The 13,693-nt window shown below is 41.3% G+C and overlaps 1 protein-coding gene across 7 annotated transcripts in view; it reads left to right on the top strand.

Moving 5' to 3' along the window:
• The window catches only part of Pag1 (phosphoprotein membrane anchor with glycosphingolipid microdomains 1), a 153,255-nt gene extending 144,045 nt beyond the window's left edge, over positions 1–9,210 (top strand). For 6 of the 7 annotated variants that reach the window (XM_029560163.1, XM_029560166.1, XM_029560164.1 and 3 more), the window contains 2 exons: positions 255–314; positions 4,478–9,210. In XM_029560163.1, the coding sequence (XP_029416023.1) occupies positions 255–314; positions 4,478–4,840 (423 nt within the window). In that variant the 3' untranslated portion in view covers positions 4,841–9,210. The remainder of the gene's footprint in view (positions 1–254; positions 315–4,477) is intronic. The other variant, XR_003848320.1, reaches the window with a different exon arrangement.
• The last annotated feature ends 4,483 nt before the right edge of the window (positions 9,211–13,693 follow it).

Genomic DNA, 13,693 nt, shown 5'->3' with positions numbered 1-13,693 from the left:
TTTAAAAGCTACTTTGTGTTATTTTCACCTGCATATTTAAATATTCAAAGAACTGTGTACCTAAAATATAGCTAGGTAGTCAAGAACATCAGTAATAGCTAATGTAAGAATGTATGTCTCAAGAGATCCTGTAATCACTGAGTGTTCCATAGAAATAACTTGAAAGTGTTTGTATAGATGTGGAAACATGTGCAAATGCTGTGTTGGACCATCAGCTTCAAACTGCTTTCCTTTGATTTGTGTTTGTTTGACAGAGATTTAGTTCATTGTCATACAAGTCTCGGGAAGAAGACCCAACTCTTACAGAAGAAGAGGTAAGTTGTAATTAGATTTCCTTAAAAGCTAGAAGTTAGGCATGGTAGTATTCACCTATAATCTCAGTTATCATAAGCCCAACATGGGAACACAGGGCTATAATCTTGACACTGAGAGGAGAAGGAAGAAAGACCAGGAATTCAAGGCCATCTCTGGCTACATAGCATGTTTGAGACTAGCCTAGGCTATGTGAGATTCTGTCTCAGAAATAAAACAATGAGTGAGGTGTGGTGGCACAGTGACCTTTAATCCCAGCAGAGGCAGAGGCAAGTGAATCTCTGTGAGATCAAAGCCTGGTCTACAGAGTAAGTTCCAGGCCAGCTAGAGCCACAAGGAGACCCTGTCTCAAAAATCCAAAAAGAAAAAAGAAAAACATCTCACAGGGCATACCTGTTCACACCTGCAATCTCAGTACTCAGGAGGCTGAGGCAGTTTGATGCAAGGACTGTGTCAAAAAAAAAAAAAAAAAAAAATGTAGTGCTTCTCTCTGGGAATAAATGTTCTGTAATTCCCCCCCCCCCCCTTTTCTCAAAGAGCTAGCATGCTCTCAAGCCTGTGCTTCTACAACAAGGTTTAGATACTGGTTTCACATGTTGGGAAGGTGTGTGACAGGTATGTGACAGAGTCACAAGGATGGCAGGGTAAGAAGCAGGCCAGTAAAGTGAAAGAAACTGGGAAGGAAGAAAGAATCAGACAAAACAGGAAGAGGAAAAGGGAGATCCTGAGATGAGGGAGAGGAAGAGGAAGGAGCTTTAGTCAACAGCTGGAAGACCACCCTAGATGGAAATCAGTAGCAGGCTGGAAATTCCGAAACATGGGGCTGGTAGATGTAGGGAATTTGATCCTGCCTGGGAGACAGAGAAACTGTCTCCATGAGGAATGTTGGATGAGGAGAGTGGGTGACTTCCAGAAGGTCAGATCCAGCTGAGGCTACCATCAGATACAGCAGCCATGTGAACAGACCTAGGGCTAAAATCTCAGGAGATTTGCAATGAAGCCTTCACAGTGTAGAAGCCATAATCATGGCACATGTTAAGCTAGGTTCAGACAGAGCAGAAGACAGCTTTCACTGCTCTAGCTGTGCTTGGCTGGAGTGGAATGCCCAGTGGGGGAGCTTTGTGCCTGGGACACACACACACACACATGAACAGGAACATCGTGTCCTACACAGTACTCAGCACAATGCTGGAAGATAAAGATAGTCTCCCACATTGGAGTTCAAGAAGTGCTTTCCTTAGATGATACTGCCTAATCCCCTTCCTGTTCCCATTCCAAAGAAGGAGACTGTCCCCATGGCTATAAAGGGCAAAACTCAGGAGTTACCCCTGATGAGCCTATCAAGGCCCTTCAAGAGCAACTCCCAACTGTTCCACCATCTCCTCCATAGTGTCCCTCACTAGTCTATGGCAGTCCCCTCCTACTGAGGCCTTGTGGCTCCAAGACTTGCCTCTTCCCTGTTTTCTACATCAACAATGACTCCACCTGGGATGAAAAAAAAAAAACGGCAAACTAGAGAGTAAAAGAAAAGTCCTCTAGGATAAAGTTATTGACATGCAGTTTAAAAGCACTTTGCTTCCTGTGTTTGTTGTGGTGATACTATGCCACATTACAGTTAATATCAGAATAAAATAGCCTGTGAACTTCAGTTTTAAGAGTGGACACCCTTTTCCCCAGATGTCTCTTGGAACTGTGCCCTGGAACTATGTCCTGGAGTCAGGCCTCACCCATACTTTTATTCAAAACCATTTCACCAACTACAAACGTAGATCCATATTTATCTTATCAGACAATCCTTCCCTCCCATTCCTAGGCTTAAAACATACAGCTAATGACAAGCAACTCTTCTCAATCTTCACTGTGTTCAATGAAGTTTCAAGCTGTCTTTCAGCTCTTTGATATATTAATTCTCAACTGTACCCACATCTATTCATTATCTTGGGGTAGAGTAGCAAATTGAGATTCCCAGAATCAAGGTCGGATACTCAGGTCACAAGAGCACATGGTTCAGTTAGTTTGCCAAGGTTAATCTAACTAATGAGTCTAGATTCTGTCCATTTTATAGAAGTCATTTCCAAAGTTTATGACTTGTGAAAATAGCATCTAGTTATATTGATGAATTTTTAACCTAAAATAAAAAACTGTGATCCCCAACCATTTGTTTTGAGAAGGAAGTTTAGAAAAGTAAATGTAGACGTCATATTTTTGTTTTGTACTTTTGAAATGTTAAACCGCCCAGATTGAAATGAGGTCTGTGTTTTCAGTACTATCTTCCCAACTTAATAGAACAACAAAGGGAGACTTCATTATAAGAAGATGAGAAATGGGGCAAAGGAAAAGAAATTATGAGACTGTAATAGCAATATACAGAATTAATAATAAAGGTGGAAGATTTTAAGGAGAAAAATTAAACAGCTAAATAGCAAAGGGAGCTTAAAGTAATAGTCATAAAAGACAAATATTCATCCAAAGAGAGTGTTAGGTTTGAAAAGCCTTTATGAAACTGGGAATGTCACTGGTACCCTCACACACTTGGTTCAACTTTTTAAAGTACAAAGGTCAAGAAGATCCAAGAACTCTTACAAAGTGGAGGAGAGGGTACAGTAGTAGCAGTAATGATGGGGACATGGGGACAGAAGTTGAGAGACAGGGCAGGGAGGGGCTGCTTTCATCATCCAGGTACAGGTTCTTTGCCCTCCTTGCCCTTATCCTTGAAGGATATGTTGTGCCAGCTCCCCACATCCTTGGCATCCAGTGTTCTCCCCCCTGATGAACTTCTCATTTTCTTGGCTTGAACCACTTTTTAGATAATAAATTTCATATAATTTGCACAACATAAGAAACAGTGGGTTTTCTATTGTTCTTCCTAAATTCACAGAAATTGTCCTTCTTAAGTTGAGAACAAGTTTTCCATTAAGACCTCTGAGGTGAGAATATTAGCTTTTCATTCGTTAGAACTGTCAGATCCGTGGCATTGGGGTTTTCCCAATATCATTTTTCTGCCAAAGCTTAGAAAAACTAAGCCACCAGAAGGTGATAAAATTTTGCATACAAGTTGGGCATGGTGATACACACCTTTAATCCCTGTACTTGGGAAGCAAAAGCAGGTGGCACTCTGTGAGTTCAAGGCCAACCTGGTCTACGTAGTAAGTTCCAGGCCAGCTGGAGCTACAGGGAGACCCTGTCTCAAGAAAAAAAAAATTGCATACAGATGGCCAGTTAACAGGCAGCAAGCCTTTCTTCTAGGCCAGCTGGAAACCTTGCCCACAGTCAGCCAGCCCTGGAAAGGGAAGATGTTCATGGGCCCTTGAGAGGCCACTTGGCTATTTATTGCCTAGCCTAGGTATTAGAAGGAGTCATATCACTGTAATATAAGATAAATCCAAAGCTGGGCATGGTGACACATGCCTTTAATCCCAACACTCAGGAGGCAGAGGCAGGGGGATCTCTGAATTCAAGGCCATCCTGGTATACATAGTGAGCTCCAGGCCATCTGGGGCTACTTGGAGACTCGGTCTCAAAAAGACAAGGGGTGGGGGGAGAGGGAGAAGGAGGGAGGGAGGAAAGGAAGGCGAGAAGAGAGAAAAGTAAAAGTGAGAGAGAGAAAGAGAGAGAGAAAGAAAGGAAAGAAAGGAAAGAAAGAAAAAGAAAGAAAGAGAGAGAGAAAGAAAGAAAGAGAGAAAGAAAGAAAGAAAGAAAGAAAGAAAGAAAGAAAGAAAGAAAAATAAGGATATGCTTATTCTTTGCAGCCATGTTTTTGTTTTTTGTTTTGAGGGGAGGGGAGGGGAGAGACCTTGTCAAAAAGAAAAGAAAAGAATATCATTCTAATCTAGGAAATCAAATAGAGCTAGCCAGGTCCTAGAGCTTCCTGCATTCCATTCCTCATGTCCATGGTCCCCACAGGAAACCCGCAAAACTTGGTTTGCAGAGAATTAAGCAAATATGATTGATCTGCTTACAGAATGAAGATGTTTTCATTATTCTCTAGTAACGTACTCCAGAAGTAATACAGATAATAAAGATCAATCTTAAAGAGATGCACACACATGTGTGCACACAGAAAAAGAGAGATGCTCCTGTGTGCCAAGTATGTACCTTGTCACCAAAAAGAAAAGAAGGAAGTCACAGCTTCGGTGACTTATTCAGTTCTCCCTGTGTTTCCTAGATCTCAGCAATGTATTCCTCAGTGAATAAGCCTGGACAATCAGCACATAAATCAGGACAGCTGCTGAAAGGGCCAGAATCCACCTGCAGCTCCATGCAGGGCACCCCTCACAGGTCGCCCTCTTCCTGTAATGATCTCTATGCCACCGTGAAAGACTTCGAGAAAACTCCCAACAGCATCAGCACACTTCCCCCAGCAAGGAGACCCAGCTCGGAGCCAGAGCCAGACTATGAAGCCATACAGACGCTAAACAGAGATGAAGAAAAGCTTCCCCTGGAGACCAATGGCCACCTCTTCCCTAAGGAGAATGACTATGAGAGCATAGGGGACTTGCAGCAGTGCAGGGACGTCACCAGACTCTAGCAACCCAGAATGCGGCCCCAGAGAACCTGTGAACAGCATCTGGGGACAGTTTCTGTGGAGGATAAGAAGCAACATCAACCTCTACTCCCTACGCTGCTGTAGTGCTCTGAAGTCAAGTACAGGCACATGACTGTTTTCCCAGTTTCTGAAACAGTAAGGTACAGACCTACTGCCCCAAAGTTGCTCCTGCCTGCTCCAGGGACAGCCACATCCCCAACTCCCTGGTGCTTATAAGAAACTCCCTGGAACACCTGATCCTCTGCAAAATACTCCATAGTGGAATTCATCCCACAGCAGAAGGAGGCTGTGAGGGAGAGCTCTACTCAGCCAGGGCTACAATTCCATCTGTCTGGAGTACTGTCATGTGGAGGAGCCAAGTTTTTCTTCCTTGCTTCCCTTTTCTCTGTCTGCTACTAGTGCTAAAATACCCAGCATTCACCCCCTTGAGATTCCATCATGTCTATGGTACATTCCAAGGAAGTTCTTCCACAGGGCTTGGCACTAGTCTTCAACATGGGTGTTAGGATGATGAGAAACCGGCTGCTGGGTCTCCTTTGCCCATCCTCTTCCAGAGCTGTTGTGTTGACCCCTGTGAATCTGGACAGTTCAGGCCTCTAGATTTGGGCAGGGCGTCCTGGAGTCTCTTGGGTCTCTGTTCCTTCTTGTTTTGGCTCTGTAGCCTTTTCTGAAGGTACTTGAGGTTGGATTCAATGTTTTTTTTTAAATTTTTCTAGTCCAGACCTTTCCCCACAGTGTTCGAAAACTTGTGAAAGCCTTTTCAGTATTTCCAGTAAATATTGTGGTACTGCTATATTTGTTTAAACCTAGAGCTCATTCTTTCCAAACAGAGAGCCTTAATTTTTATGTTGGAACCCAGACCATGTGTGTGGACAGCAGCGATGGTCTCTATCCCTGAAGGGCTGTGGACATGAATGTCTGTTTCTGGTGATCTCTGCTGCCCACACCCGGCTGTTTGACTTACGTGTTATCTGCTATCCCTAAGGTAATCAAAGAATGAGATGTAAACATTTATTTTATTATATAAATTTATAAGATGCTTTACGTTTAATGCCTAATTTCTAGAAAATGCCAGAAAATATATATATATTAACTATTTTGATTTTTATGTACAGTGGTTTATACTCTCATTTTGAATTGATACATAAAGCACATAAGCTAGATAATTACAAATAGTTGTTATTCTTTTTTCTAACAAGTAGTATAACATTGATGGTTTTTAAAGACTCAACTTTTCAAATGGTACTTGGAGTTTCCCTGATTTAAATCACCTAGACCACTGGGGACATAAATGCAATAGGCATAAATTGCATTTCAGTGGTTCTGGTGGACAATACTGAAATATTCAGAGTGATAAAAAGAACAAAATCTGAATTATGGACTTCCTAAAAGTATCAGACTTTGATTAAGGTTTAATGCCATGTCTCAAGAAATGCTTGCCAGTGCAAACTGCCTATTAGACTTTTTTCCTTCGTTTTACAGAATCAGTGGCTGAAGTAGTTCAGATTAAGAGTTCAGCCTGGTTTGAATTTAATCATCTCTTTAGATCTTCTGAGGCCAACATTGGAAACTGTGTTCACTTTTCATTTTAAAAGGAGCCTAACTGAAGTGTGGTCATGAAACTCTTCCTACACTGATAAAGACAAAGAGAGACCATTACCACTTACTGCCCTGACAGCTGACATTAACGACTTAATAATCTTGTTTTCCCTTCTGTGATGAAGAATGTGACTGGGAGGATGAAGCTGAAGCGTCCTGAACACTGTGGTGATGGCTCTGTGCTGTGTGTTTCCATCCTGTATTCATGAACTGGTTTTGTCTCTGCTGTGCGTCAGGCTTGTGGAATTGTAAAGAGAACTCTTGAGGTACACTGTGGTGGTGCTAAAGTCAGCCATGAAGATGCCACATGGATAAGCACAACCACTGCTGATCAGAAAGGAGACAGGGTACCCCTGGAACTGTGGGAGCAGGAAAGTACAAGGCTATTCTACAAGCTGGTGTTCAGTGCTTTGTATTAATGAGTTTGACTCAACCATCTCTCAGGTCACAAGGGTCCCTTAGCACATGGTACTAGCCATAACACATGGCACTCCTGGCCTCATGTATGCCACGGTGCCATCCTTTATGGCACTTCATAGAAAGTCTTACTTAGCAGGGAAACTGGTATGATCTCTAAAGTACAAAACACATTCTTTAGAGACAAGTTCATTATAAATAATCATGTCATCTTAAGATCTCATTGTCAGAATGTCCCAGAAGTTTTCAAGTATATTATGCAATATAGTCATAAAATATGCACTGAAAGCTCTAGTTTGAGAACCAGTAGTAAGAATAAGTTGTGATAGAAGATATTTTAAGTTTTCTTTACAAGGAACTATAAGGCCCTCAAGCAAATATTCTAAAAGATAAGTAATTGCATGGCCTGTGAGGGTTGGATGGAGAACAGAGTGGACTTTAGGAAAGCAGCTCTGCTCTTCTGAGCTTTGGGTACTTAATTGTGTATTTACTGGTATGTCGTTGTTTGACTTAATTATACAGGGGTTTTTTTGGTGGGGGGTCGAAGGGTTGCAAGTTTTTATTCTTCTACTTGGTTCAAAATCTGTCCTCATATCTTTGAGTTATAGCCTATGACTTCTTAAGTTTTCATCTTGATCTCAATGTACAGAGTTTAAATGTGTGAGAGATAATCAAAACAGGTCACTATATACTTAAAATTCACCACTGGCGTCCACGGTGTGGACCTAATTGTATGAAATGATACAGCACTGCAAAAATAAATTTTGAGAAATTTTTGTTCTTTAAATCAGATTATATAAATCTATCTTAATTAGAAGGAGGCCATTTCTTTTTGTTTAGATGCTTTAAAAGTTTGAAAGCATTTTATGCTGCTTAAGATATTTCTGAGATGTGTCATGAGAAAAATACAACCTATTTTATATAAAATGTTGGAGAAAATCTAAAAGAAATTGGTTTTTATAAATATGTTACCTGCATATTTTTTTTACTTGTCCTGCTCTAAATTATATCATTAGATCATTTAAAGCTTCTAAACATGCCAATATTCTTTGTGGGGAAAGGGTTAATCACTGATTTTTCTACCCTCCAAAATCCCACAGTAAACTCTAATTGAATGATAAATTGACAATAGATGGTCAACACAGAAAATTAAAGTTTCATCTCAGCATGGAAGTATGTTTCTCTTACTTGACTTTTATCTGTGTAATTAGAACATTGCCTGACTTCACCAGTGATAAGCTATATATACACACATATAGAATGTACAGTATGTATGTATGTATGTATGTATGTATGTGTTGCTGGCTCTGACACAACTCTGGTGCTAATTAGGCTGTGCTCTATTACATATTTAGAAGATTTATCCTACTATTATGATGAACTTTGTCATAAAAACAGAATTAGAAGAAACAGTTCTCCAACAGTTTCATTTGGTAATTATGAGAAGTCTTCTTGAACTGCCCTTGTTTAATTTTCTTAATGAATTCACTCCAATTTTAAATTCTATTCCTATTTCTCGTGAGTGAAAAGCAGAGGTGTTTGAGGATTGTTCTGTTATACATGTGGCTTGCCCGGCATTCAACCTGAGAGAAGGCATGTAAATGGACGTGCTTCTCAGTAAGTGTCGGGAAGAGATGCAGCCGAAAGCAACAGGAAAGCCTTGCACCTAGAGCACAGGCAAGGCAGGCTCCTGGGCAAAATCAGCTTCATTTCTAGTTATAACCCAGGGCTTTCCAACAGAATCGGCAGGTGCTGATAGAATGTGGATAGACCAAAGTCTGTCTTGTGATGAGGCTGTGGCTGATTCTAGAGCTTTCAGGTCAACACGGAGTCAGGATCTTGTATATGAGCAAATACCATTGTTCTCAGTGGCCCTTGTGATAGTGAATAGGAATCTGTGTGACCTTGTGGTGCCATTCTTCTGAAAGTATTGGTTTCTAATACCCAGACAGCTTAGCATTGGCTGCTTCAGGATTTGTAGATGCTGGGGGCCACTTCCTGGAAACCCTGACAGACATACTGTGCTTTGTTGGTGGGAAAATGTAAAGTGAAATGTTTGATGTTAGTTTGTGACTGAGGTGAACATAGGAACATGTGTTGATGTTAAATATGGCTTTATTTACAGTGAAACCTAAATTCCTCATCTTGTAGTATTGTTCCCAATTGTACCATTTCTTAAATATTTTATTTCAGGCAGTGGCATTAAATGAGCTGAACACACTCAGACTGAAAGTGCTTCTCTTTAAGAAATCAGTCCAGCCAGGTGTGGTGGCACACACCTGTAGTCCCAGCACTTGGGAGGCAGAGGCAGGTGGATCTCTGTGAGTTCAAGGTCAGCCTAGGACATAACGGAACCATGGGAGTAAACGGGAGGAAGGAACTTAAGAAAGTGGGGATAAGAGGAGACAGGCATTATTAAGGGGAAATAGGGAAATGGGGGTGCTTTAGTTGGGGATAGAATAGGGAGGATAGGAAGAGAGAGAAGAGAGGAGAGAGAGAGAGAGAGAGAGAGAGAGAGAGAGAGAGAGAGAAAATAAATCAATTCAGAACACAGAATAAATTAGAATTTATGTCTTTTTATGTCACACCTCTAAATATTTGTATTTCATTGTTTTTTGTTACTGAGGAATACTTGTTCAAATTCTTCTTACTATCAGATTAAATAAGAACTACAATTTCTTAGTGACCTTTTGCTGTAAAGGTTATTTGCAAGATCATTCAGTTTAATATTCAATTATCTCAAAGCAGATTTATTCTTGAATTATCACTTACATATGGGTATTTTTCTTTTCATGTATAGTAGCTGGGCATGTTGGCTCAGGCCTATAACCCCAGCACTAAGAAGGCTGAAGCAGGAAGATCTCGAGTTCAAGCCCAGCTGAGGCTACATGGAGAGACCCTATTTTTTTCTTCTTTCTTTTTTAAGTGCTGGTTGTTTCAAGTCACCTTGTATGTATTATAAAGGTTGGCGACTGTCTCTCCTCAGACTTCTTTTAAACTGGCAATGGGAATATGTTTTCATGTCATTACCTTACCTTTCTAAAGATCATATTGTATTAACATGCCTTGTGTTTTCTAGGGGATTTTGAAATAGAGCCAGGCAAAGGCTGTTATAAGTACTTGGGAATGCTCTTGTTCACATACTTTTTCCTCATAAAGATAGCCACTCTAAAAGTAACATGTTTCTTGGTGTTCCTAGTTTGAAATACCCCCTTTTACTCAAATACAGTAAAAAAGTAATTCAAGACACACAGTAGTCACTCACTGTCTTCATAGATCTTTGTGATGGTCCAACTGTCCAATTCATGAAAGAGTGGAGAGTTGTTTTCAAATGTGAAAGTGTTTAAATCTTGGTTTTATAAGTTAAAAAATGCCTCATGTTAGAGTCAGTATCTTACTATTCTTCCCCAACTCTGAGACTGTTGAGGGTTTCTGATGACTAGGGCATGAAGTCACTATATCTTCCTACCCTATTTTGCCTGCTCCTGCACAGGTGGTATTCTGTCCATTTGTAGAGCAGTGCCTGCAGGTCTCTTCTTCACCCATGGGCATCTTGCCCAACTGGCCTTTGTGCACTGTATCTGCAGGATGTCCTGATGTATCCACCAGCAGCGGTCACATTCCCCTGTTATTGGAGACCTGGCCAGCTGACACAGAATCATTCTCCATCACAGCCGAGTGTCCACCTCTAATCCCCCTGCCTCACAGGCCTCCAGGAGGTCACAGGTTGACCTGTGGAAGTGGAGGCTGGAGATTTTGAACACCACTGACACAGTCCCACGTTTACCATGTGAAACCTGTAAATTAACTTGACATGAGGTTCACCATCCATCCCTTACCTTAAGCTTGCTTTTTAAAATTTATTTTTAGATGTAAACTTCCATCTTCTTTTTTTTTTCTAAAGCCAATCTAGAACACTCTGCCTCACAGCAGCCCAGGGAAATGGGAATGATGACAGTGATGTTAGCAGAGTTTGTCAAGCAGGGATGCCATGAAAAAGTTAAGTCCCAGATTGTCAAGTGGGGATGCCTGGAAAAGTTAAGTTCCAGAAACTAGTCAACAATATTTTAAAGCATCCCACATATTTTTCAATACTTTTTTAGTATCAAATACACATTTGACTCTGTAGGGGGGATGAAAAGCAAATTCGAACAAAGTGCTGTGAGTGGCTCCCCACCCATGTGTCTCTCTCAAAAATAGACTCTCCCAGCTCCCTGGCTGCTGCTTGTGATCTGAAAACTCAAACAGTACATATGCATAAGCAAGGAAAATTATCTCAAAGACTGGACTTGTTTTTTAGATATTTCCTTTCTAACTCAAGAATAAACCTGGTTTGTGGATAACGATAACATAGTATGGCTGTTAAAGCTGCAACCTGTAAGTGAGGAGAAGCAGCCTTTCAAATGTGTTCCTTCTAAAGACTTCTGTTTCCACCAGAAAAGAAACTCCTTGAGTAAAAGAAAACCAAAAGCCTCCCATAGGTTCTTTCTGAAGAATATAGCATCTCTCTACCATCCGTCCCAGAGTGTTTGTTTCTTGCCTATAGTATTTCAACAGTTGTATGGGTGAAGAAAAAGTGCACATTTTTAAATTCTCTTGGAAAAGTGAATTAAAGTGTTGAATTAAATTCTCCAGTTTAGTCTAAAGAGAAGTATTGGTTTTGGAGACAAGAGCACAGGATTGTGATTCCCTGTTCCAGCATTGACTTTACTGTATGACCTCAAACAAATGATTGAATTTCTCTGTGCCTCAGTTTCTCCATATTACAAAATGGGGATAATGGTACCAACCACTGCCTACCTCATGGGGATGTTTTGGGGACAATTGAGATCATCTAAATAAACAAAGAGTGCTTTGACCTCTTTGAAGAAAGGTGCTATATAAATTGAAATTGCATCATTTTTAATGATCCAGTTATTAACTGTATTTAGGATTTATATAATAGCAATACTGTTAGTCATGTTTCAACTTGAGGCGTGTTTCCACTACTCTTCTGTGGCCAGGTCACGATCATTCATCCAGTAACGGTACCTAAGGAATTGACACGGGTGTTTGTTTTCTGTCTCTGATGGTAATACTTCAATTCCAAATTGTCATAAAAGGCTTGGGTTTAACTTGTGATGTCTTCTTATAGTTTACATGTAATGAACCTTATTCAAGCTGTATATTAAAAAGTATTAATCACTTGTAAATTGCTGGTACCTTGTAATTAAAGGTATTTATCAAATTGCCATTGTTCTTTTTAATTGTAATAAAGGTCAGTTTTATATAAAAGCTTGTTAAAATTCATCTGATATTTGGAAAGGTCAAGAGTGGCTAATTTATTTAGTCTTGGTAAGTCACAGGGTGTGGGAATCCTAGCACAGTCAGCTGCCACCATAACACGAAGAATACGCCTGATGATCTGACCAAAGAGCACACTGATTAGGGCCAGATTTCTGCAGGGAAAATGCCTGTGTGTGAATCCAGCTCCCAGCTGACTTTAAGGAGGCTGCAGGACTTCTCTGTGCTGTGGGAGAGCCAAGGGTAGAGTCTACAGACAGGGTTGTCCCAGGGACTAAATAAGGCACTGAGCATAGCACCTTAGGTCCAAAAGATGTTAATAGACCCTCTTCGGCAGCAAGCCCAGGCAAGTTAGGGTGGCATCTACCCACCTTTGTCAGGCAGCCTATAAAGATTTGTCCCAGGTCAGGAAGAAACCCCACCCCCAGCTAGATGTCTGAGGAAGGAAGGCTCAGAGCAGCAAAGGGCTTTACTCAGGGTCTAGCCCTAACTACTCCCTCCTGATCAAGACTGGCCCTGGGGCCAAAAGATGAAACCATGGGATTTTACCAGACCCTGTTAGTCATAAGGCTGATGTCCTCGTGAAAGCTCTGAGCTTGGAAAAGCTTATTCTGAGTCGTTAGATCCCCAAGGCAGGTGTCCCATCTAGACCACCTAGGGAAACTGGAGTCCCCACAGCTCCCCAGTTTGGTTTCTGTCACCTGGGAACAGCTGCTTGCATCCACCAGAAGTGACCTGCCAGTCTAGCCCCTAGTGGACAACGGAAGGAGAATTCTGACACCTAATTAAAGTGAACAGAACATACTCATATTGTCATTTTTAAAAGAAAAATTCATTGGTACAACTTCCCATATCTGCAGATACAATCTGTACTGTGATTCCAGGCATTTTAAGTATTATCCAGGACCTCAGTGTGCTCTAAGATCATCCTTGTGAGTGCTGCTTAAAATCTTAAGTCTGGACCTTAGGTTCTACAGAGACAACTGTCAGCCAGCCTCACATCTGTCTCCAAGACCACTCCATCTGGTTATCCCGATGTCATCTCAAAATGTTCTGGAAAGGAATCGTCTTTCCCTGCTGTCCCATTTGCCTCTTGGGACACATTTTAGGTGTGAAGTGTCCCCCATAACATATACTGCAATTTCCTGTACACAAAAGACACTAGATAAATGTTTGGTCTGGCTTGAATTTCAGCACCTGTCTGTCCTACACAGTCCTGTGAGCCTGGCTCAGACTTGTGTCTGTCAAGCCTCAGGGTTTCATGCTTGGGACGTTGCTCTGCCAAAAGCTTGTGTGTGGCTGTGCATCTCTGAAGAGATGGCAGAGTAACAAAGCAGGGATGTCCTCCAATTCAGACCAGCCCAAAGAGTACCAGGGAAGGGCGGGGGTGGCCAGCATCTGACATGGAGATAAACAGTCTCGCCACCTGAGAGAGTGTTCCTCTGAAATGGATGAGTGATCCAAAGCAAGCAGCTTTCCATGATCAGGTCCAGAAAGAAAGAAAAAACTAAGCCATTGCAGTATCAGAGTGGAGAA

Source organism: Nannospalax galili, unplaced genomic scaffold (genome assembly GCF_000622305.1).
Source record: "Nannospalax galili isolate Female #2095 unplaced genomic scaffold, S.galili_v1.0 scaffold829, whole genome shotgun sequence".
NCBI lineage: Eukaryota > Metazoa > Chordata > Mammalia > Rodentia > Spalacidae > Nannospalax > Nannospalax galili.
The sequence above is the reverse complement of the archived record's forward strand: the minus strand, read 5'-3'. Positions and strand labels throughout refer to the sequence as shown.